We start from the raw sequence: 25,829 nt of genomic DNA on the forward strand, positions 1-25,829 counted from the left end.
CACGGTTACTGCTGCTGGATACAAAAGATTCCTTGTGATGGAGCATTTATCATATCCTCTCTAGTGAATTTCAGTAACTAATTGCTCCTTTTGCATCCAGAAGTCCCTATCTTGTTTCCTCCATCCCCAGAGATACAAATGTGGAATAAAACTTCTGACTTTGCCTGTCAAAATAAGCAATACCAAAACACATCCCTATATACTAAAACATTGACTTTTAGAAAGTTTGTTACCTAGGTCTACCTTGTAGACAAAACAACAGACAAAATAACCTCACCAAATCACACGAACAGTCAAAACACAAATGATAGTATAATGCACATCCTGATTGGAATCAGGATGCCGAGAAATGCTAGTCATTATCCTAAATGAAAAGCTCATTATAGAAGCAATATAGGTAGATGTTTATGGAGAAAATATTTTAATTTCTATTTCTAGACATATTTGCTTGTACTGTTAATTGAGTGACTGAACTTCGCTGATTTTATGCTGTAGGTTCCTTAAAGCACTACTCTGAATGTACAAATGGATATAAATTACATCAGTGTTTAGAGATGGTGAAAATTAGGATCTCTTGGGTATAGGATCAGCTGTGTAGGTTATTACTTCATCTACTGGGTCAGTAATGAGAACCACTTTTCTATTATGTTTATTGTGCAGTCATTTCAATATCTTTTCACTTATGACGCTTGTTGTTTTAGCTTATTCATTGTAAATTTCCCTACTTACTGCTTATCCACAGCCATAACAGTCTGTAATTGCGTTTTTGTCGTTATATTCTATGTATTTGTATGTGTGTATGCTTTTTACATAAAAGAACATAAAATTACATCATTCAGCACTTGAAAGTAACTGTCAATATTATAACTACACATGCTATGGCTTGATACTTCTCCATGTGTACACATGCTTCTAGTTAGGAACTGTATGTTTTTAGTCTGGCTAGGGTGTGAGCTTTCACAGTAGAGATTTATCCTTCATATTAACCAGATCTCCAGGCCTTAGGCAGAGCCTAAACTCAGTAACTTCCCTCTCCCCCCCCCACCCCCTCTTTTTTTGGAATACATGCTGTACACAGCTGCGGAAAGAAAAAGAGCAATGGCAAGTGTTAGCTGCCTGAGATCCTCCTGCATCCTGTTACAAGATGCTCTTGGAGAGCGTAACTTTTTACCTTTTACTGACTCAATGTATAAAACTCAGCACAGCTGTTCCATGGGTCACTCTTGTGGGAAGAGGCAGAGGTACTTGTGGATAAGTTACTGTATCATGTGACGGTGGATGTAACTGCATCTCATATTAGTGAGAGGGCTCTGTGATGTGAGGCTGCAGGGCAGGATGAAATGGCATTTTATGGGGTTTCTGTGGGCACAAGACTGTCATAGGAGTCACTCTGCAGCTTCTTTAGCACCCTGGGTGCTTGTCAGGCATTTGGGATAAAACTCCTAAAGCAGGAGAGACTGACTATCTTGTATATTGATGAAGCCATGATGGGGGAATGTGATTTAAGGCAGGGAATACATACATGTGTCTCATTTATAATATCTGAGACTTGAGAGCCCGAGGAAATGTTTCATGTGAACCCCTGGATCATAGATTACCCAGAAGCATGTGGGTTCTCTTCTTGTTCTATTGTGGTATTAAATGTCTGAGTATGCAGTTCTTAAGTCTGTATGGAATCCTGTTATGTATCAATTACTGCAAGTTCAATAGAGTTATAACATTTCTTTGATGTTGGGAATTTGGATGTCTGAATTTTAAATAGGAGTAGGAGAAGTGATTTAAACAGAATATTGCAGCCTGTGACCCATAGCTTTGCCAAACGAGATGTGAAAGACTTGCCCATTATGAAATCTCTGTAGAAGCATTGCTGATTTATCTTTAGTGTAATGTTTTAAAACAACCTCCTCTTCACTTCACTACACTATTTGGAGTGTGGTATCTGTCAGTCAGTAGTATCTACAAATTTTATCTCCTCTTCAGGCTTCATGAAACCTTTGTGAAAATTTTTCTGCTGAAGTGGAAGCTGTGCAACTGGACATTGTTTCAAACAAAAAGGACGTTTATTCATTAATATCTGTAAACGTTTTAGGTAAATCCTAATTTAACCGGTAAAAGATTATGAAATTCACAGGCTTACCTTTTCTGTCATCAAAGCTTGCAGGTCTTTCATGCTCAGGAAGGACCATTACCATGCCTAGGCTTTTTACCATCAAGAGATCTTTTACCTACAACAGAACTCTGACTGGATGTAATCTAAGAAGTTTAATTATTCAGGTTATCTTTGGATTGAACAAAGATGACAGGCTAACTGATTTTATTTCATACCAAACAAGTGTTGTTAATCCAGTAGACAAGCATAGTTGACAACAGAGGTAAAGTTTGGTGATATCAGCAATGTTTTTGACAGGAGATAGCATAAGAACACTTTCCTTCATGTCCTCTTTTGCTTTCTGCCTTCTTTCCCCAAAGTCAGTGTACTTTTTCTTTGCCAAGATGGCTTCTTGGAAAGCATTCTCCTCAGCATGGTAGCAGGATGCAAGCTAGAGATGTGACTTCCAACTCTGGCTCATGAGCTGGATTATAACCGTTGCCACTCTCCTTCCATATGTGATCACAGGATTTTAGTGTGACTGTGTATGGCCCCTGTGCCCAGCTGCTCTTCTATATTTGCCTGTTATGCTTTGGCAAATAAGCCACCTTCTGCATGCAAAGGAACTCTGGTATGGTTGAACCTAACCATAGATTTTGTCTATATGCATGACAAATATTATCAGAGAGATGAGCCTTATGTGGATATTCTTCATATGCTAAGCCAACTTCTCTGTACTGGTAGTGGAAACAATTAAATATTCCAAATGTGCCATGCTTCAGTAAGGTGAAGGAGGAGATGAATAAAGAGCATAAGGAAATGTAGATTGTAGCCATCCCAGAAACACACAGTCATGTTTGTTTCCAGCAAAAAAAGGAGTACAAATATGTGTTGAAGGGCATGAAAATGTAATTAGGAATAGAAAAGGGGGGCTATAAAAAGAATATATTTTTTATTTAAGCTACTTATTCTCTGCATGTTTGGAAGTCATTACACCTTTATTTACTGGGAAAAAAAAACAATTTTTTTATGGTTTACTTGATTGTCACAGGAGAATGATCTGGTAGTCTTTGTTTCTGGGTATTATGAATGACATTGTCAAGGGACCAGCACAAAATGTGAAGATCTAAATGGTCCATTTATACTCTTATTTTGTGCAGAATCTTTTCTAGTGATGGTGAAAATACAAAAGCAGAAAGAATCCTGATTTGACTTTCTAATCACAGGTCATATTTCTACAGATTATATCCCTAAGGGAGGGAGAAAACATTCTTTTTTATTTTTTTTATTTTTTTAATTTTAAATCTGACATTTTTTTAGCTGGATGCAATGGAGAGGGAAGATACTGTACAACATTTACAATGTTATTTTAGAGTCATTTTTTTCTGACAACATCTGCCCTTTAAAGACTGTACAGACATGGGTGGAGAGCAACACTACTTGAATAACTCTTTTTAATTGACTGTGAGAGCTCTAAAAATAAGCTTACAGGTAATGTGAGGAGATGAAACTAAAGGACACAATTACATATCTTACCAAAAGCCGACAACCATACTGTCTTGTTTGTTTTGTTTTGTGTTGTTTTTCTTTCTGTAAGACTCCTCATATGAATAAAGAAAGGGAAAGGAGAAGTTAGAAGGTAAGTTTGGGGAGTATCCAAATTGGACGAATCATTTTTCAAAGGGTAGACAGTGATGGTAGTCTTTGTATGGACTTTTCTGTTTGTACAAGAGTGAAAACTAGAGCAAGTACAGTGAGTAAAACAGACAGAATGGAGTGGAGAAAGCAGCCTGGCAGGGATATGTGTTTAAACATGGAGCCTATAGACATCTGTTGTGTTTGGGTGTTAGTGTTACATTCTCCCATGTGCTGAGAAGGGGTTCAGCATGAAGCTAACTAATGACCTGTCCCTATCAGGCACCTCAGTGCTCTCAACTTATGAGCTCTAAATCCTGTGCTGTCTTTCCGCTGACCTCTTCCTTGTTACAAGGCTCAAATGTTTACCATTAGGAAACTCTTCTCTCTAGCTTAGCATTTTAAAGGGCCTGAAGCAGGCCCCAAAAACTAGTGAAGGAAAAGCCCTCCACATCTTGCAAACTTGCTAGTCTGCAGTGTTTAGCATTCAGGGTGTAATCCAGTACATCCTGTTGTATTAATAATTTCCTGGTTAATAAGTCACCTCGATGTTCATTAGATTATCTTGGAATTACTTTCATTTCTTTTTTTTTCCAGATAAGACTTTAGCAAAAAATTAGAGTTAGCTTTAATAAAAAGAAAGTTGAAAAACTATTCATAAGGTCTGACAATACTTTAAAAGAAAAAAAAAAAAAAGATTTCCAGCATGTCTGTGATGTTTTGTTCAGCTGACAGGAGAGAGTTGTATCTTATTAAAACTTCTGACAGTGTCCTTTCTGAATTGCAATCTCTAACAGGGGAGAGCACATCATATTTTTTGAACCTTTCCACTCAGTGGACCTCCAGAGATGGAGCTTTTCTAGCCCAGGGCCCTGGAAAGTGGAACACACTAACAAGAGCAAGATAGGCTGGGAGCAGGCCATCAGGAATGTCGTGGTAGTATTTGCTTAGAGTGGTGGATTAGTTGGCGTGAGGAAGCCCCAAGCGTGGGAGCACGGAGGCCGAGTCCTTCCTAGGGCAATTCCCCAAGTGAGGCCGGAGCTGACCAGGGTGCTGACCCGCGCTGCGCCCCGCACGCCAAGGCTGTCCCGTCCACCCGCGTGCTGCGCCGAGCGGAAGGTACGTGAACGACGGCCTCCCTTTACGTGAAATTCGCCTTGTTTTATGCTGCTGTTCATGAGGCATGTGGTTTCCTCAGCATGCAGGATCTAGCGGGACCTTTAGGTCCTGATGTGCACATTGCACACTGCTGATACTTCTGTCTTGGGTTGGATTTGGTCTCTGAAGTCTGGCCCTATGCTTTGCTGCGCTCTCAGCAGCGCACCACACTGCCTGTATGAAGTTCTGTGTTGGCTTGTAGCAAATGATGTTTTCTGTTTATTGGAAGAACCTACACAATTATATAAGGAAATGACACTGTCCCCCATCTTAAACTTATATGAGCAAATATTTCATTATTGATATAGAAATTGTCATTGTTCATTGAAATAAACTTATAAAACTTTAATATGGGATGTAACAAGCTGATGAATTACTCTTGTGACTCACTGTGTAAAATGCTATTCATTTTGAGGGCTTTCATTTTCATTACTGGAAAAATTAAATAGCCTATGGAAACTTCATTCATTTTATAATTAAAAGATGACAGCTTTAGATTAAACGTTTGTGTCCTGTAAATGAGTATTGTTTGTTGATTTTGTAACAGCTTCCCCCCTCACCCTGCTCCAGCTTAAAAACATCTGTTTTCGTAACCTTTAAATACTAGACTATGGCACTGTGGTTTACTCTAATTACCTCCTTGTTTGCTAAATATACTTTATTTATTTATTTTTAATTTGCTAGTCACTCATTACATGTAAATCCCACTGGGTTGCTGCTAACCATCTTTATTACTTTTCAGCAAAATCTTTTGATCTTGGCTGTACCTTTTTGCAGAAAGAGAGCCTGAAAGAAAGACAGCACTTTAATTAAAAGCCTATTCTCTTGCTCTACAGATTTGTATTCTTTTCTTTTCTAAATTGCATCCAAACATACTATTTATTTCTTAACTTTTATGGGTCAACTTTTCTTGTGATGTTAGTTAAAACACTAGAAAACTTGCATGCCATCTTGGTATGTAGATGAAGGGCTAAAGACATAAGATACAGCTTGATGCAGACTCCTGACCTGACTGAATACAGTGTTTTTTTGATAGTAGGTGTATTAATGGTTCTTCAAACTATTTCTTATTTCTTAGTTTGGCTTATGTATTTGGTTTGATGGTGTGCTGTGGCATGAAGGAAAAGTATTGCTCACTCTTCTGGCTTCATACTATCCTTTTGTCCAATTTAATAATACACTTAAATGAACCCACTATTTCTGTAAAATGTTCTTACATATTGGATTTGTTTGTTTCCTGACAGCCTAATATAGTGAGGCTGCTACTCATAAACTATTCTAAACACCCTGAAACACCACAGCCTATAAGAATTTTCCTAGCTAACTCCTCTTTATTGCGTTTCACTCTGCTATTTATACCCACTTACCTGAATGGAACCAGGGAGAATTGTTTGCTTTTTACTGAACTAAAGATTTGAAAATGTATCTGCATTAGTTTTGTAAAATTTGGAATTTTCTACAAGTTGGCCTAAAGTAGTCAGACAGTTTCTCTCTAACTTTAAGATAAATGAAACTTGCTTAAGAGGCTTAATTTTTCTCATTGAGCCAGAAGAGGGAAAAAAAATCATTAAAATAAGTCAACAATGCTTTCATGCTGCCAGAAGCTAAGTTCAATGTTTAAATTGCACTCAACCTCTAATTGCAAATTTCCTAGGGAGATCAATCCTTGCTAGTTGTCTTTGATGTCTTTTTAACTAGTGATTCTGACATTGATTCATCTGAACTATTGAGGGGTGAAGCACAGGTAAGATACATATTTTCAATTAATGATTTTTCCTCGTAGAAACAAATTGCTTGATGTACTAGCTGAATGGAAGCCTATTGTCTTGAAGATTTCCTGAAAAAAAATAAAACTAAAAGCTTTAAACCTTGGTACATATCACAGAATAACTGTATCTCTATTTTGGTGCCTGTGCAAGTTCATTGATTTCCTTTGTTGCAGCTCCTTATTCATATCAATGAGATCAAGGGGCCCTCAGGAGCTCGGAGAGCCATTCCTTTGTTGCAGTGTTATCCCCTTTTTTACAAAGTAGAATTGGAAGCTCTTTATACTTTCATGAGCTGAAACTAACCTTATTTATTGCATATACTGTGTGCTGCTGCTAAGATATTAGAGAACTTAGTGTTTCGACGACTGGTTGAGCTTTTTAGTTAATTAGCCGCGTGTGTGCAGATGGTCTCCTGACACCTTCTTCAGACTCTTCCTGCTTGCTGTCATCGCTTCTCCCCCCACACTCCATGCAAGCTATTATTGCATTTCACACGTATTTATGTTCTGCTTGTGTTATTGTAGAAACATTCGTCCTATATCAATTATACAGGGCTAGGATTCATCTTAGAATGGTTCGCAACTGTGCTTTCAATTTTGGATTGGTCCCGGAGGTAACTTTGCATTTGTCTGAAACTGTGTTGTGAGATCCTTTGTTACTCTGGGAGAATAAGTAAACAGTATCCCTTACTGATCAGTAGTTGGTTTTGCAAAATTTGCAAATATTGTTCTATCTTTGCTGACTATGTATTGTCCCACACTCTCATAAGAGATTAATTCAGCATGAGAATACATTTTCTACTTATTCCCACACCAAGTATAAGCAAGCAGATAACCTGCAATTTTCCCCACTCTGTTTTGATTTTAGCGTATTACAGTTGTTCCATCCCTAAACCACTGAGGGAAAAAGTACGGTTAAAGTTGGAGGGAATTGTCACTGGGCAATAATATAATTTATTTTCTGTCTACATTTCTCTTATTGAATATAACATTTATTTACTTTCAGGGAGGAAAGGTTTGCTAAAAACTGCCCTAAATACAGTAACTTCCTTGTCTAGGAAACTGTATGCTGCTAGGCAAGTGATCAATTAAAAAAAAAAATTCTACTGCATTTTTTTTTCAGGATTACAAAATAACTCATTTAAACTCATACAAGATAGTAACTACTCTGGTTGTTTAATAGACATGCATGGCATTAAAAAAGTAGTTTTTCCTCCTGAAGTCTTGGTGTTGTATGTTTCACCCTTGCTTCCATAAAATATTTAACCAAACCCCCAAATTTTTAAATGCACTTTTTTTTACTTGAACTAGGAGCATTGAATTAGCATAACCCCTAGCATAGAGAGTTTGATATCCTCAGACTTTTCTCTTCTGCTGAAACTTCAAGCAGATTAAGAAAGGAACAGGGAAAATGTGGAGGAGGGACCAACCTTTCAAAAACAGAGGCCTCTAAGTCCAAATGATAAATGGTTGCTGCTAAGTTATCAGGGTACTGCAATATTAAATAACCGCTGGAATAGCTGGTGTGCTTGAATGTGTTTCTGATTTTATAACTCTACATCAGTTGAATTTGAAGTAAAACAGTGTTGTGTACACACCCTCTGCAGGGCCAGCAAAGCAGAACAAGCTTGGGAATCCCATACAATGGACGGAAATTTATCCTTGTTATCACATACGATAAAAATCAAGCAAGTTATGCAAGTTTCTGAGCAGGTGTTTAGGGAGGCCAACACAGACAATTATTCATAAATAGCCACTCTCTTTTTCAAGAGATTTATACATTAGTTTTTCTTTTATACAGTTTACTTGGGATTGTGAGCTGGGTTTCTTCATGAAACACCTTAATGCAGCTTTAGAGAAGGAAACTTCATTCCTTCTCAGGGCCTCCCTGGTGGGAAGCTGTTGGAAGCAAGTTGAGTCCCTATTTCCTACTAATCATGAACAAAATATTTCCTCTTTCTCGATTTTTAATCCAAAGTTTGGATACCAAAGTTTGTGCATTGCAGGAGACTTTTGAGGTCATAAACTATGGATCCAAAAATCTTTCAGAATTTTGGATCTTCCCTCCTATTAATATCTCCTGGTCTTATAAGACAAGTAAAATAGAAGCATTCACTACATATTTCCAGAGAGTTCTTTTTTATATATATACTTCTTAAGGTATAAGCGCATTTGTCTGTTTTCTGAAATAAACTGTTACAATCTCCAATGTGATTTTTTTCAAAATCTCGACACTTCTATCCTGACTATATGAAAGTTGATACCATTGAATTAAATGCCATAATAGCAACTTCACATTTTCCTTAAATTAACTGCAAGTAACTAGAGACTGCATGCTGGGTAGAGAACTGTCAGAGAGCGTACCATTTTGAAGTTCCTACTTCAGTCCAGCTTGAGCTGAAAGTGACTGCCTGCTAGCTACTGGTGCTCCTTGATATCTGAGAATCTGTAAGTATGCTGCAAAGTTGTATGTGGTTTCTCTGTAGTTATTATTCTATGTATTCTTTTGGATAAAAGAGTTTTTTTTTTCTGCAGCAGCAAAGCAAGAGATTCAGTCTCCTAAGTGGTCTCTTCCAGTCCTATATCCCCAAATTTTTATTTTATGAGGTATTAATCTCATGGAAAACAATTCTGTCTAAAGGGTAGCAGTATTTGCAAAGAGCAGAAGGCTTAAAGGAACTTCATTGTTTAATTGCACTTCAATCCTAGATAAAGACACTGCTGTCCTGTCTGAGATGTGCTTGCATGGCAAGGTGGGGAAGCTTGCCCCCTCCTGAACCATTTCTCTTTTATGCAAGCAGTGGATTTCACATGTCCAGATCTGTTAGCTGGCAGTACCTTCCCAAAGCACTGAAACTGTATTAAAAAAAAAAAAAAAAAAAAAAAAAAGGCAAACAACAAAATGCTGGAGATTCCTCCTAAGAGCTCTCTCAGATCTCCTAGAGGGATTTCATGTTCAGTCATTATTGCGGATTATTGTTAGTTGCAATGATCTCTAATCTGGGGGTTTAATAGTAACTGAACCCAGATTTTGGAAAACCTTGCTTAGTTTGTTTATTAATATTCATAATCCGCATACACAAAAAGGTCAGTGTGTTACGTACCTGAGATCCGTCTGGCAGCAGCTTCGTTTCAGTCCGTTGAACAGAATGAATTTAAATATGCTTATGCCTATCCCTCTTGTTTGTTACAGTATTACCTTACACACATATTCGTGGTCCATAGAGAGATTTGTGTGATGTTTACCAAGTCTCAGTGGAACATACAGTGTCATTCTGATAGTTTTTCCACATGCAAAGTTTAGTTTTCACCAGTTTGACTAATATGCTTTTGTAATAGATCTTTGCATGAACACTAAGCAATTTAGGAATTATATGGTGTTCAGTAAATCTGCCAGTAAAGTTTGTGTGGTTTATTAATATATTACAACATATGCATCTTCAAGCCTATAACATTTGGTCAAAATTTTTGATGTAGAAAATATTGTCGTCCTTTCCAGAACTCATACACAGACATTTTCATTCTAGCCCACAGTTCTTCTGTTTCTTTACACAAAAATGAGTTTTAAAATATTGCTGGAATATTAGATGCATTTCAAACTTTGTGTATTGATTTCAATCAGTAACTACAACTAGAAAGGCCCAGCGGAAAAGAGGGGTGTAATAGAAAATTTCTGTTGTTATGAGTTATTGCATGTGAGACTTCTTAGACAACAGTGCATTCAGTTTTAAAGAAGATCGTGGTGGTGGGGACCTTTTATTTTCCAAAATGGTCTGTTTTCATTAAGAAGTGCAGTATCTATTTTTTTTTTCCGTAAAAACAATTATTTTCCAGAGAAAACAGCACTTATTTCTAAAGAACAGAAAGAAGAATGTCAGTTGTCTCCCTAGAGTGGCAGTCTGGGAGGCAGGCTGAAAGGTCCTCTCTCTTAGCAGGAGCAGCTCCTGTCTCATTTCTGTTATATGGGTTATCTTGCACTCTTTGGTTTCCCTTCCCCTGGCAGGCATGGTAGCCCGGGCGCAGCAGGACCCTGGCAGCTGATGAGCAGGAGCGGAGGATCCCCAGAGCCCCTCAGCTTGAACTAACCCACTCCCCACCTTCCCCCTATAGAGAATACGCTGTTGCTGGCTGATTGACATAGAGGTTTTTTTGGAGCCAGTTGCCTTCAAGCCATCATTTCTCCCTGCTTGACAGCTCTGTAGGAAGAACAAAAGGCCCAACAGACCAAAGATGATTTGTAAACACTAAAAAAGGGAACAAGGAGCATTTGCCACCCGCCCTGTGTCTGACAGTGTGAAAACGAAAGCCCTGTTACCTGCGGCTGACGCAAGGAGAGAACTATCATTTAAAGTGTCGGCTGCTTCCTTATACAAACATGCAGAAAAACAATATTAAGGGATGAATTTGGCTTCTGGTTAACTCCTGAGGTTTCACTGGATCCTTAGGAAAATAGTGGGACTCTGTCATTTTCATGAGAATGCAAAAACACAACATTCTTTGCAAATTCAAAAATGCTTATTTAAAAAGCCTTTTTATTGTAATCTATTTTCCGAATGCTTTCAGTGTTTTCGACATCTTTAGCATTAAATTAGAGGCTGAACACTACATTTTTTCTTGTTTTCCCGGTAAGGACTTGGTTGCCGATTAAAGTCTTTGGCAGCGAGCGAGCAAAAATTAATGCATTAACAATCTAACAATGAAATCAAAATGAATTAGAACAGCATTATCTAAAATAAATTATATTTTGTTAGTACTGTGTAATATACTTTAAACTGATGACAATGATTTATTTCTGCTTAGATGAATGATGAAACAAATCAGTGAATTGCTGGATAGATGCTTTGTTAAATTAATCCCATATTCAATTGGGAGTCTTTAATCTATTGCTTTGTGTACTTACTTGTCACTGAATTCATAGCGGGATGTGGAGGTTCTTCTCTCATTTACATAAATATGAACAAGAGCATCTTAATTGATTGTAAGTGGAGTTTCATAGTTTTGAGCTATGGAAAATAAGACAAAAATGGGGCCGTTCTGTCTCAGTTTTGTTTGAAGAGATAACTTTTTTAAAAAGATGTTACTTTTTTTTTTTTTTTTTTTTTTTTTTTTTTTTTTACTTTCAAGGGGAAGTCATCCAGCTCATTCCCAACATGTAGAGTTTTTTTAGTTAATGGTAAGTTTTAATGACTATTTAAAAAAAGGGTGTGGGTTGGCCTCTTATTTTTGCATTTTTTCGATTAAGCTAGATAAACTCATGCTGTGCTATTTTTTCTAGTCCACCCACAAGACTCTGACTGTTCAGTAAAATTTTATCAATGAAGAGAATAACAAATGTGTTAATGAAATGACAATGAAAATAGCCACACAGCTTCAGAAAGCTAATATTAATAGAAATACTTCTGTTACAGCTTTAGATTCCAAAGCAAGCATTTGTCAGACCATTTTCTAATTCTAAGGAGAAAAGCAACTGAGCTTTTTGTGATCATTTAACATAAATGGCACTTGAGTCCCTGCTGTATGATATTAACCAAGAATTGAAAATTTGCTTAGCAGTTGCATTCTGGAAGATAAAGAGGGGAAGTGTTAGAAGGTTTTTATAAGTCATGTGAAACATGCTTTGTCATTAATATGAGCCTACAAGAAAATTTTGGCAAGAAAACTTAGTATATAGTATTCTCTCTAAACAGCACCATCATTTAAAAAACATATTTTTTTTTGATTGAAAATGATCTACTGCTGAAGTTACAAGTAATGCCTGAGATTATTTTACAAAAAAGTAAAAACTGTTTAACTTTAAATTCCCAAGCAAGTTGTATTGTTTTTCTAACTCTTCAACTCCAATATTGTGTTCAAAAAATCCAAACAGATCACCATATAGTGAAGATGGCAGAAGATCACTTGACACAAGTTAAAAAACCAGATCATTAATGTTGTCCATCTTCAATGTTTCTCACCTTTAGAAAGAAGATGGCAAAGTTCAGCTTTGGACAATTAATTTAATATTAAATTTAACCTGAGGTACACAGACTGACATGCATATATCTTTGTTGCTGCTAACTGGGTGCTCTGCATATCCTGAGGGATGTGCAGAGCCCTTGGTAGTGGAAATGGCAAAAGGGAGAAGTGGCCAGAAAGCTACACAGAGACATATCCACTCCATGGTGCTCCGGCAGTACGAGCAGCAAGAGGGTGTGGGGAAACGTGCCGAAAACCCGGTAGCAGTGTGGAAAGAGAGCGACAAGCCGGGTAGTCCTACTGCCTATTAGAGCTGGAGCTTCCTCCTGGTTAGTTATATTGCAATTTTGCTTAAGCTATCTGCATCTCCTATTAAGGATAGCCCAAAGGAAGGAATGAGCTTGAATGCTTATGGGAAGTAGCAGAGTAAAAGGTAAAGCCTTGAGTGAGTCTGAGCGCCGTTGTCCATGCTGTGCATCCCATGAGCATCCTTCAGCTTTGGAGGGGAGATCAGGATGCCACCCGCACCAGCATCTGGCAGTGATGGGGTCTGCTGCTCCTAAGTAGGTTACAGGATGGTGATGTCCTGACGGTTTCAAAGCCCAGTAGCCTGTTTCTCGGAAGGCAGAAAATAGCCTTGCCTTTTGCAGAAAGACAAACGAACCATGTGTTTCGTGCTTGCTTACGGGCAACACTTGAGTTTCGGACTTGCATGATTTGTGCGTGACCGGATGGTTTGATTGCACAAACAGGCTCAAAGCAGAGTTCCTGGAAGGCCCTGGCAGACCTTCCTTTGGCTCTCCCAAATCACCCTATCAGCCCTGACATTGTCCTTCTGTCTCTTGGGCTACTCTTGGGCAGGAGTTTCAAAGCTTCATGTGCTTTTGGAAATAAAAGTATTTGTATGTAAATAAAAAATTAATGTTATCTTTAAGCACAACAGGAGATAGCTCTCCCCTGAAGCACAGCAATTCATTTCAAGTAATGTCTAATGTTTTCTGCAGCCTACAGAATTTTTAATTATTTAGTAACTCCTAAATGTATATTTTGGGAGGGGCTAAAGCCATTCAACATGTACCAAAGCTGGGAGTTACATGACAGAATGTCCAGTTCTTAAATGTAAGAATTAATGGGTGCCACCTTTGTCTGTGCTTTGTTACAGTCTTGTCTTGTCTCTGAGATACCTTGAATAAAAAAGGCACAGTTATTGATAAAATTTATTTCCCTTCTACATTTCCTCGCATTTTTTTCTCTTACGGAGCCTGTGGGCTCTCATTTGGTCAGGGTCACCTCTGAAATGAGATGTCCTTTGAATTTCAAGATATGGTTCTAGTTCAATAAATGTGTAAATTAAAAAATGTTCTTGAGAAGGCAGATGCAGAACAAGGATGCAGTTGCTTCACTGTGCTATCATTGGATTCCTAGCAGTAGCTGGGCCTCAGGAAACTAAAACTGATTTTTCTGCCTTAGCGTATGTTAGTCCAGGATTAAGATATACCAAATTGTTTAATTCATTTCATAAGAAAGCGGGTTGTGGCTTTATACCAGCGAAATAGAACCCAGATGCTGAGGAAATAAATAAAAACAAAACCCAGGTAAGTGTAAGGAAGAAAAGAAATCTGACAGTATGACAAAGAAGTCTTAACAAGTACAAAGTTCATACGGTAATGCTGGGTCTATTTTCTGGACTATGTACACTGTTGTAAGGTCTGGTGAATACATTGTGTAATGTTAGATGTTGCTCTGTCCATGTCTTGCAATATTTAAGTGAGGATAAGTGTTGCCACCTTTCTAACTTGTCCTCCAGGAGAGAATAATTGCTTTGTGATGCTGCAGCCTCTGTGGCATTTGCATTCTCGTAGGCTGACGCAATAACTTCTGTCTCTATTGCAAAGTCAGGTCTTGGCAGGTTTGATAAATAAAAAAAAAAAAAAATCCCTGCAAAAATTTTGCATGAGCAGAATATTAACTCTGGTATTGTAGGCACATTCTGTGCTCATAACAATATCACATTGCTTTGAATTCTCATGCCTTTTCACTTTCTTATTTTTATTTTTTTATTAACATACTGGACCACACTGATGTTTGAGACTACCGTGTACTTTTTAAATGACTGTCCTAACCCTTCTATAGGTGAACAACTCGGAGGCTGACAGGAAAATGTCCCACATGTAGTTTTGAGATCCTCTGGAATGAAGAAGGCTATACAAATCTAATATGTTACTGTATTTGATGCAGTATTGACCTCCAATGGCATGGCAATTTGACCTTGCACCTTGATGCACTGCTAAATTGCTGCAAGGGCTCCTATACAGTTAAAATGATCCTATTTTAATTTATGCTATGTCTGGACAGCTGCTGTCAAACTCTGAATGTCTTTGCCTAAGGCTTCAGAGTGACCAGTCCCAGCGACAGAACCATGAGGAGAGCCAGGGTGACTCCTGACTCCCAGTAACCTACTGCGATCATATTGTTCCTTGTGTCTGCCGGCTTGCCTGCCTGCCTTCCCTGGAGCTGTCTTCTGTATATGAGCTCAAGAAGGTGACTTTCATGGGTTTTTTCCTTCTAGCCTTTTTTATTTTTTCCCATGTGTTCTTGCAACTTCAATAGAAGGTACATTCTTACTGCACGTCTTGGTCAGTGAGTGCATCAGGACTTTATAACTTTGCAGTTTTGCTTCTACAGAAATATTGCTATATTTCCATTACTTATTTGTTGCATTCTGATTTTAGGAGTGGGGATAAGAACAGTCCTGTTCCTGTATATCAGCTTATTTCTATACTTTTTTTTTTTTTCCTAGCTCCTATTTCTCCCTTTTCTTTCCTCACGTTGAGCTCTGCCAGCCTCCTAGGTTCTCCAGGAGCGACTGTTACAAAGATGGTATGTGTTCTCCTCTGTAAAAACCGCCCTTGTTTTCTGTTGCTAGGCTACACCCTTGCAGCTGCCATTGAAGAAATGCTCCGTGGTGGGAAACGGTGGGATTCTGAAAAAGAGTGGCTGTGGCAAACAAATAGATCGAGCAGATTTTGTCATGCGGTAAGACAGAATCCTCAATGACACACTGTCCCTTCCCCCCTGCGAAGTCTCTTGCTTTTCATAGCTATTCAGTTGTGATTAATTGATTATAATTTCCCTTGCTTTTCTTTTCTTTTTTCTTTTTTTCCTTTTATGGCCTTTGCAGGATGCTTTACACAAGTGATATGGGTGAAAGTGTGAGGAAAGACAATACGGACAATAGGGACAGTTTTGACTGGCTTCTGCAAATGTGTGCATTGTGGGCAAATCTGCAGATGGATGCATTACAGATGTGCCAGACTGTCCAATGTCACGGAAAGGGAATTGAAAGCTGCTTTTTTTTTTTTTTTTTTTTTTTCATTACACAGTATTAGACAGGGTCTCATCCTGTGGTGTGCTCTGTCCCCTAGAACTGCAAATACCATCATCTGACACCCGTTAAACTCAGGATGAGGAAGTACTGATTTATAGGCCAAGACTCAAGAAGTAAGTTGGAACAGGCTAAAATATTTCCATGTTTTTCTTCCTTCAAGATAATTTCTGATTGACCGAGAAAAGGCTAAACCCTTTTCCTTAATACTGTTTTCTTTGAATTCCTCACATTCCCTTTCACCCTTGTCATTCTGAAGTTACTAGAATCTGTCAAGCAGGATGTTGAACCAGATAGTGCTTTCTTGACTGAATTTGGCACTTGCTGGATCTGCATTCTTTAAGAAAGACAGAAAATGAATTCCTTTGTGTTCAACATGAACAAGAAAGGTGGGGGAGAAGACTGGAGGAATGCTTCCCAAAAGATGAGAAATGGAGTTTCTTAGGGCTTTGAAATGGATGCCTAATTAACAACCAAGTTAGAGAGTCCCCTTATTAGATTTTGATAGCTTATCGTAAGACCATACAAATTTACTCAAAACCAAGCAGCTTTACCATGGTTTCTGGTTTGCATCTTGAAGACCAAAAATGTCCTCAGACTTAAAGCAAAGAAATACAGCAAACTGAAGACAAAGGAAACATATACTTAAAACATGCACTGAAGAGAAGATATAAGGCACAGGAGGGACTCAGTGAGCTGATTGCCATTACTGTGAAACTCCTTAGGTGTTCTGGAGACTAAGTATAAGAAACTGTAGGGTATATGATGGTAATGTTATCTAGATGCAGTGGAAAATTGAAATACTGTAGGAGCAATCAGCTAGAAAAACAATAGAAATTTTTTTTAAGGCAGCTCTTGTAGCTTGATCAGAAAAATCATTTTCCTCTCCAGGGAGGGTAAAGCAGCCATCATCTGTACAGAACTTTTTTTGAACTGGAAAGAAGCGATAGAGAAAATCCTGCAAAATCTCAATAGTTGTCTGCAGGCTGTATTGTATTAATCATATGCAGTCGTATTTATGGAAAATGTTTCAGTTCTTTTGAGTAGAAGCTAATATACCGATGGGAGAAAATATTTTTATGGCATATGGAAGATAGGATTTAGTAGATCTTTCCTAAATCTGATTTCTATAATCTGAGAGCTGAGAGTGAAAAAGCACAATAATGACTTGCGTAATGTCTTTCTTTTGCTCTTAAGAAATATGTGATATCTTTTAAGTATTTCTGCAATGTAAAATACCATGCCAGCTTTTGCCATTGCTCTTTTCTTCTGTTCACATTGTTTCTGGTTTCACTGAAGTATATTTCCATAAACTCTGTCATAAGAGTGCAGCCATCTTCTCTGATATATTGTAATCACTAAGGTTAATTAATGAGTTTAAACTTACCCAGTTCTGAGCATCTTCTCCAAACACAGTTGTACCAACATACAGATTGAAAGAGCAGCAATTTTCAGCCCTTAAGGCACAGCACACTACATATACAATGAAAAAGGTTTTTGACCACATGGTCTATATATTTAGTTAGTGTGGTTATAATAGGCTGTCCTCTTGACACCAGCTCCTTTTTCAGGTTTGTAATCCTCAGTTTTAAGTAAAATTTTTGATTTGCCCTTCCTGCAAATATTTACTTTAAGAGAGAAATGTTGGGAACTAAGCCCAAGGAGGCATTCTTGTCTGTATTTTGACAGAAGAATGTGAAACAAAGGAATCCCGTTTTCTTAGCATTAGATTGTGAAGAAATATTTCTATACCTTATAATTCTCCCCTTTTCCCAATGGCCAGATCTCCCGCAGAGAGGGTTTTTCTCCACTGTAAAACAGTGTGGGGAGAGAGGGAGAAGTCTCTGACCTGTTGGATATTGAATTTGTTCCAAAACTGGAAGCAGCCTGTCATTATGTTTGAATTGACTAGTGGCGAGTCTTGGTAGCTCACTGTCCTAATGTGGCTAGCCTGTTTTGAAGAAGCCAAGCTGTTATATTTTAGTGCTGCGCCGTGCTATGTAGACGTACCAGCCCAGGCAAAGCTGGGGTTGTTAAATACAGTCCTGCTTTGGGGGGTGTCTAGAGAAACATGTGGCACAGGTGCCACAAAGGAATAAAAATGAACGTTGGAAAAAGCACATTAAAGGTTAAAATTAGTCCTTTTTACTTCCCACCAAGGCAGATTAAACCGTTTGTTTACCATGCATGCATAATATATTCTAAAAGGGGTAATTAAATAACATCTACCAAATGAGCATGTCATTGCCCAGCCAAATTGCCTGTTTTCTCTATATGTGTTGGACATGGACTTTTTTTCTCTGGACTAAACCCAGAAGAGCTGTTGCTGCCTTGTAAAGGTTGAAGTTCCCCCCTCAGTTCACTCTTGCAGTTGTTGCTACCTGTTGAGCTGAAAAGTCTCAGATGTAAGAAAGGTGCCCGTGGATTGCTGGGTTCATTGATTAATTCCCCCCACACCCCAAAGTTTAGGACTGAGTAAGGAGATACCTAAGACTGTTCGGTTCCACTTTTCCCATTCCATTCATGTAAAAAATGCTGGCTTTGAACATTGTCCTGGTACTTCCTTCTTTCCCACACATTCACGTGCTTGCTTCTCAGTACCAGGAGCCAAGAGTAAGACAATTAAAAATACACATTTCTTAGAATGACTCTATTGCTTCTTGTTGTTTTTTTCACCTGCATAACACTCAGCACTCAGCTAACCAGATTAAGAAAATTATCTGAAAGGCCAAGAGGTTCCTTGACCAGCTGATTTCCCTGCTGGATACTTGTGGCATTTCTTAATATTTCATGCAGAACAAGCTGGGAATTAAATTTACTGATGAAATGAATTAGATCAGCTTAAATAATGCATGTGGGACTAGTTTGTGAAAGAAATTTCATTATTCAGATGTTCAGATGGTGAAAACTAGGGAGAGATCTTAGTCCTTCACATTGCTTTTAAGTAAACATCAATCAAAAATGGCTTCTTAAAAGCTTGCCCTGTGAGTTTGAGTTTATTCAAATTGGAGACCATAAAATTATGTACTGGTGAAGGCCATCTATTCCATATTTCTGCTCTAAGGCAAGATTACCTATATATATATATATCTTGCTTCACAAATATTTGTTTGACCTGCCATTGAAAACTGCTGCTGAAAACAATTCAACAACCTTTCCAAATAGTATTAATCTGATTAATTTGTATCCTACCCAGCACATATGCGGGGAACAACTAATCACTCTTTTTTGCTTTTTGTTTTTTGTTTTTTAATTTTAATGAAAAGTTTTCTCAGTTCTTAAGACTTTCATCACTCTTTCTGTGAATTAAACCTTCCATATGCTTCTAGTCTTTTTTCAGTGACTGTATTTTCTGAAACCTCTTATTTTGATTCCTATTGTCTGGCTTCATTTTAAGTTGTCTAGCTCCTCTTAAATTGTGGTAGGCTGAACTAGAAGCTGTTCCCCAACTGAGATCTCAATGCTTTTATGCATGCCTTAACAAACATAGTCAAGCAAAGGAGAAAGCTTTTATTCTCAGTGAATGTGTGTGTTCATCTATGTTCCATATACAAAGCACTTTGCTGTCCTTCTCTTGGCATTTTCTTAGCGTTTGGATGTGAATTTAAGAATATGGTTTTGATAGCTGATATTTGACTGTATGCAAAGCCATGCAAATTTTTCTTCCTTAGGGAATGTGGCATGTTCTGCATTAATAAAAATTGCAGGGAGTGCATTATGTGCACAGTAGTGCCCTCTCCAGGCAATGCCATTGCACAAAACCGTGGTTCGGAGAGCTGCGGTCCGGCCCTTGAAAAGCTCACTGTGCTTTGCTGCGCTCTGCTGCCGTAAGCGCATGGAGCCAGTCACTCAACAATTTAGTGAAAATACTGCCACAGGCAGCAACTGCTAGGCAAGTAATGGCTCTCTGTGTTAGCAGACTGATTTTCACGGCGCAGCGGAAGCATATGGCAGCCGACGCCAGAACAGGAGCCCTGGAGAATGCCGTCGAAACTGAACTGGAGCTCGCTTTCCCGCTCCTGACTAGTGTAGGAAATGGGCCTCGTGCCGTTCGAATAAAAATGCGTCGTTGCTAGACTCAAGGGTTTCATTACTGACCCTGGCAGACGTGCGCCGGAGAACCGATTTAGAGAGCCGGCCAGCCTCCGAACGCTGGCTGCCCGCAAGGGGAGCGCTAAAGAGTTTAGTGGAGAAGCTGGTGCGAAAAATGAGGTGGATTTGCACAGGAGTGAGACCCGCAACAGAGCAACCTGTGTCGCCCTGGTAACAGGAGGAGATGCACTGAATACGAAATAACCGTGCTCTGCGCCGCTGCCTGCCCTTTCTAAACACTGCGGCCTCACGGCCGGTGGGTTGCGTGCAGTCGTCTGCATAGTTTCAAGCAAGCAGGGGCTGTTTGGCTCTGCGCTTGGATTGCGCCTTCTGCTGCGCGCGTGCTCTCGGCGGGAGCAGAGCAAGCCAGGCGCTTGCACCTGCGTGTGCCCCTCGCCTGTCCTTATGTCATGCTCTGATTCTCTGGGCTGCCTTTTTTGGAAGTGTGCTGTGAAAAAACAGTGAAATCACTGCATGCAAAGCTGGTTGGATAGTACTTTTTTTTTTTTTTTTTTTTTGATTTGACGTTTGTACTTAAAAATTGGAGGTGATGGTTGAGCCAAAAAAACGTTTTCAGCAAAAAAGCGTTAAACAAATCTTTTTCATGGAAAAATTGTGAACATCTGCTTTTCTCTGAAAATCTTGGTTTCAGTGTTGCTCTTTAGGAATTAAAAATATTTTTCATATGTTTGATTTAAAAAGTTGGTCAGATTTGAAATGAAAACAGTTGTTTCAACACTCATTTTTGGTGTAATTTCTATATAAAGAGTAGATTTCTCCTGACTTTAATTGCTGTAGCAAGGCATGGGCTTGGATACTGTTTGAATGTATTTTGGAAATTATCTTCCACTCCTTGCTCCTTCTCCTGTGTATTTACTATGGAGCATTTAGGCATTTTCTTCCGAGTCCTGTCTCTCTACTTTCCAGAGTAGATCTGCTTAGTCCCTTTGTATTCTTAATGTTATCACCTTGCCCACCAGAACAAGACTGTGAGAGAAGCTGAAATATAGACATTTAAAGAGCCACTTACAATTTTTCTCTGTTTCTCGATAAATTGTGGCACACTGAAGATACTCCACGATGTGATATTAAATATTCCAGTGGCTCATTGTTTACAAGAACATATCTAATGCTTATAATACTACAGGGTGATAACCTACTGGAGCCTGATACCTAGTTTACAAGGTGAAACAGGGTGAAAAACAGAACTTTAAAGGAATTTGAGAGAAGTTGTTGCTTTTTACAATAATACGCTCTTACTTCCACAGCTTGTCGGTCTAGCAGCCTGGCAGAAATGCCAAGTCTGTGGTTTCCTTTTTGCTTAATAGTTAGGTAGAATTATCTCTATAAAATGGTTTATCCATATATTTCTCCACAATCTGGTAAAAAAAAAAAAAAAAAAAAAAAAGTCCGATTGTGCTTATAGATGTGGTGGTGCAGGGACCATCCATGGTTAGGTCCAGTATTTACTACTTTTACATTCTCTGTCAGCTTGCTTGGCTTTTTATGAAAACTGCAAATTTTAAAAAAGCCTGAGATCGAAGGCTATCAGTCCTGAATGTCATTTAAAATCTTGAATGTCTTTCTGTCTACAGATGCAACCTTCCTCCTCTATCCAGTGAATACAGCAAGGATGTTGGATCCAAAACCCAGCTGGTGACTGCAAATCCCAGTATAATTCAGAAAAGGTAGAGAACATGCTGTTTCTTCTCTGAACAGGGGAAACAAAAAAGAAAATATTTGCTCTGTTTTATAGATATTAGTGCATTGTGTTCTGTTTTTTACAATGAACTATGTTCTGATCCAGGAAAAGATGAAATAAGCAATGGATTGCAGTTAGGTGAAATAAATGGAAATGAAACCTTTTATAGATCCTTTCACTGTAAGCAGAGAAACTAAGGAAACCTGTTTTTTACAAGTTTTTCTTCTACCATTCTCCACTGATGCTTCCAGCTATCTCCTTGTATCTATACAGCCAGGCAGGCACCATCATGTGCTCTGGCTAGTTGTGAGCTGGGCATATACTGATGGGTGGCCCAAACTCCTCTGCTGCTGGCCAGCTGGCTGCTGGTCCCACAGTGATTTAAGGTACTCTGTTATAATCCCCTTTCCTTTCCTGCAGATGCTGAATTGACTTTCTCTTTGCTCCACCACTGATAATTTCTGCGAAACTTACGGGCTCTTACTTTCTTGGTATTATGTGTTTGATATTGGCTTACGGGTTCAAAAGTTATTAGGAGAAGACTGATTGACAGGTTGTGATCATACAAGCCTTGCTTTCTTAGGAAACTGGGATAAAAATTTTTTGTTTGTTAGAGCTGGTTGAATTTTTCTAAATGTCAGTTGCTGATGAGAGAAGGGAAGAAACAAACAAACAAAAAATGTCAACGCCATCTCTCTGATTTTGCCTTGCTGAATTTTAATTGCTATGTTATTTGTTTATCACCTAGGATGTGGTAGGCTGTTCGCAGACAGAATAAAATCTGGTAGTAACCTGCCATGTTCACTGAAAAACATAGAAAAAAGGCATGAACTGAGAGAATGAACAGGAAATGATTAGGCATTAAAGAAGTGTAATGCAGGTGCTGAGAGGTGAAGGACTGTGAAAGGGCAGAAAAGCAAATGAATAACATGAATAAAAGAAAGAGGAGAAAGGCACAAAATAGACATGGAAATGCATATTTCTTGATATTTAAATTTAGTTTAATGTTTTTCCTCTCTATCAGGAATTGAAGGGTTCTCCAGTTCTAGGGATGGTCTTTGACAGAATGGTAAAGAGAGGGAGAGCAAGAGGGAAATGGAGGAGTAATCAACTTCAAGAGCTGATTCCAAGCGGAGGTTGTCTGAATAGGAGAAGGCACAGACCGACGTGCTTGTGGCATAAGAGCAAAGCGAAACAGGCATCATTGGCAGGATGAAGGATCGGCAGAGGTAGTGCTATGAAAAAAAGGATCTGCTCAGAGCAGTGGGATTGAAGACAGGGAATCTGGAAATTTTGTGGAAGCTACAGAGCTAATGCAGATGTTTAAAAAGTGGGATGAAATGACCAGAACATCACATCAGGGAAAGAAGATTCATTTTGTTGTGGCATTTTGGATAAAATGAAGGGGAGTATTGGGGAATATGAAGCTTATAAAGGACATTACAGTTGTCAAGGCAGAGGTTTATTAAACTCATAGATCTTCACCTCCCTTTCCCCCCCCCTTTCAAAATTTCAAAGCCTGGAATAGAAGAGGGTAATTCCAAAGGAGTAATAACTCACTCCACTGTAAATGTTTTTGAACAAAAAAGGAAAAGGAAAAGAGGAAAGGGAAAAACATTTCAGTGACATAGATCATACAAGCCTTGCTTTCTTAGGAAACTGGGATAAATTTTTTTTTGTTTATTAGAGTTGGTTGAATTTTTTTACTTTGGAGCTAAACTAGAGAGACTATGGAATTATTCAGCACGGAGGATAAGATGAGAGTGAGCACGTGGTTGAAGAAGCAGGGGTAGAAAGTGAGAAGATACTTCGTGCAAGTTGGATCTCAAACAAAGGAGTAGGTGAAGAGAGAAATACAAAAAGAGCAATTGAGGAAGGGATGAAAGCAGGATAGGAAATGATCTTGTTTGCAAAATGAGTTTTCATGAGTGCGTGATCAACTATTAAACAAGAGCTTTGATGAGAAAGTACTGTGAGGTGTATATGCATGTCTATTGATTAGATAAGGACCTATGTGGCCAATTATTGAGAGAGAGAACAAATTCCTGAAAATTAGCAGAAACCTCCTCTTAGGCTGGGAGCTTTTTTTTTTTTTTTTTTTTTTTTGGCTATTTCTGCAAACATGAGTGAACATTATAGTATTTTATTTTATTGACCTTTTCTGTATGCTTTCCAAACTCATTATTTTACCCCCTGCAAGTTAAACTGGAGTCAGACATGAACATACAAGAGAAGAAAGTGCAAGTCTGGAAGTTAAAATACTAAGAAAGACTGCTACTCTCTCAACAAATAATCAATTTCTATGAAAAGAAGCTTTTTAAAGAATTAAGATTGCTTGTAAGTCAGGCTTCCACAATATTCAAGGACTTTCAGATTGGTGACTGATACAGATCTGTTTCTAAGCTGTAAGTTAACTAGCTTCACATAATGGTATTACTGATTATTATTCTTCCACTCTCCTCTTGTACTTGCTCTAAGCAGGCTGATACTGATGAGGCTTGACATCTCAATTATCTCTCAAGTGTGTTATGGCAGATTTAGTGAATTGGTCCTGCAACACCATTCATCGTTCTAAAAGATTTATCCTTACCAGATAATTTACGATTAGGCATATTGGACGGGACAAAGATTTTATACCAGGGATGTGGAGGCAATTTTTTGTGATGTTCTAAAACTAGAGTGATTGCCTTTGGAAAACAAAATTGTTGCCAGTAACCATTGCACAGTGGCGTCTGAGCTACCATTGTTTCCCTCTAGATATTCCCGCTAGAGCCAATTTGTAAATGTAACAGAAATATGACATGGGAGTCAAGATTTTAGTATTTACTGTGTCTGGGAATACATTGACTTTAATGATACCTTTTGAATATTGCCTTTTGCAAACCTTTTGGCAGCAGCTAATAATAAAAGAATTAAAGACCAAGTTCTTAAAAGTTTCTGCTCATTTTTCAGCAGGAGATATGACTGTGCAGATAGAGCAGTTTTCACTTGTAAAAATATTATGCTCTGTTCTCAGATGGATTTGAAAAGTGATGAAGAATTTCCAAATAGGGAAAACCTTGCTTCGTATAATACAGGAGTACTGGCAGTAGAAGCGGTATGATAGAAATTTCCCTGGCAGAGGGACTCGTGATGAATGCCCCAATTTCTTTTTTTGGCCCAAAATATTTCACAAGAATTTCCCTTCAATTAATATTGGAACTGACAGTCTTTCTGCCTGTGTAAAACTTCTTTTGCCATTTTACAGCCTAAACTTACTCCCTTGTTCAGCCTTGCTTTAAGGATGTAATTTGGATTGAAATGTTGCTTAAAACTACTGTGGGGGTACCACAGCCCCCACCCCATCACTTTAATCAAACTGAGGACTGCAAACAGGTTGGCATTCTTGGTGTTTCAAGTTCATTCCCCTACCATCCTAGATGACTTATCCTTTTCTGTAGGATAAGTTGACTCGTCCGTGCCTGTTTTGTGGGCATTAAACAAATTTGTTTTCTATATAGCTCCTTTTTTTTTCACCTCCAAATACTAGCAGCCAAGACATTGTATCTAGAGATTATTCAGTATTTGTTCTGAATCTTATATTTTTTCCATTAAAAACTGCTATAGGTCACCACTAGCTACTGTGTAGTAGCTAGAACTGTGATGTGAATATGGCCATTCTTAGGCTCTACGAAAAATTCAGCAAGGGGTGTTGTGTAATATCATTTATGACAATTGTTTCTGTATTCTGAGCCTACTACTGTGGAAAGTGACTTGTCTATGGATCACACATGGACACAAAAATTCTTAAGTAAATAGTAATGATCTTTGTCCAAAACTTTTGTCATTGGTTGAAGCAATACAAAGAATTACTATTCTGTGTGATATGTGGATATTACGTGATTCTGAAGTCACTTACTCTGCGTGACTTAAAAGGAGCAAACTCTAGCAAATATATTTTGGATGGTTTCTTACCATCTTCAGCAATTTTTGCAAGTATAACATAATATTGCCCTTTTACCTTCTGTCTAAACTTTTAACTGCATCTGCAAACAAATGCCAAGGA

At 38.4% G+C, this 25,829-nt stretch overlaps 1 protein-coding gene across 1 annotated transcript in view; it reads left to right on the forward strand.

Annotated features, from left to right (window-relative positions):
- The window catches only part of ST8SIA1 (ST8 alpha-N-acetyl-neuraminide alpha-2,8-sialyltransferase 1), a 122,551-nt gene that overhangs the window by 51,905 nt on the left and 44,817 nt on the right, over positions 1-25,829 (forward strand). Inside the window, exons 3-4 of the mRNA XM_062570593.1 lie at positions 15,532-15,641; positions 21,678-21,770. Coding sequence (XP_062426577.1) covers positions 15,532-15,641; positions 21,678-21,770 — 203 coding nt within the window. The remainder of the gene's footprint in view (positions 1-15,531; positions 15,642-21,677; positions 21,771-25,829) is intronic.

This window comes from Rhea pennata, chromosome 1 (assembly GCF_028389875.1).
Source record: "Rhea pennata isolate bPtePen1 chromosome 1, bPtePen1.pri, whole genome shotgun sequence".
In the NCBI taxonomy this organism is placed as follows: domain Eukaryota; kingdom Metazoa; phylum Chordata; class Aves; order Rheiformes; family Rheidae; genus Rhea; species Rhea pennata.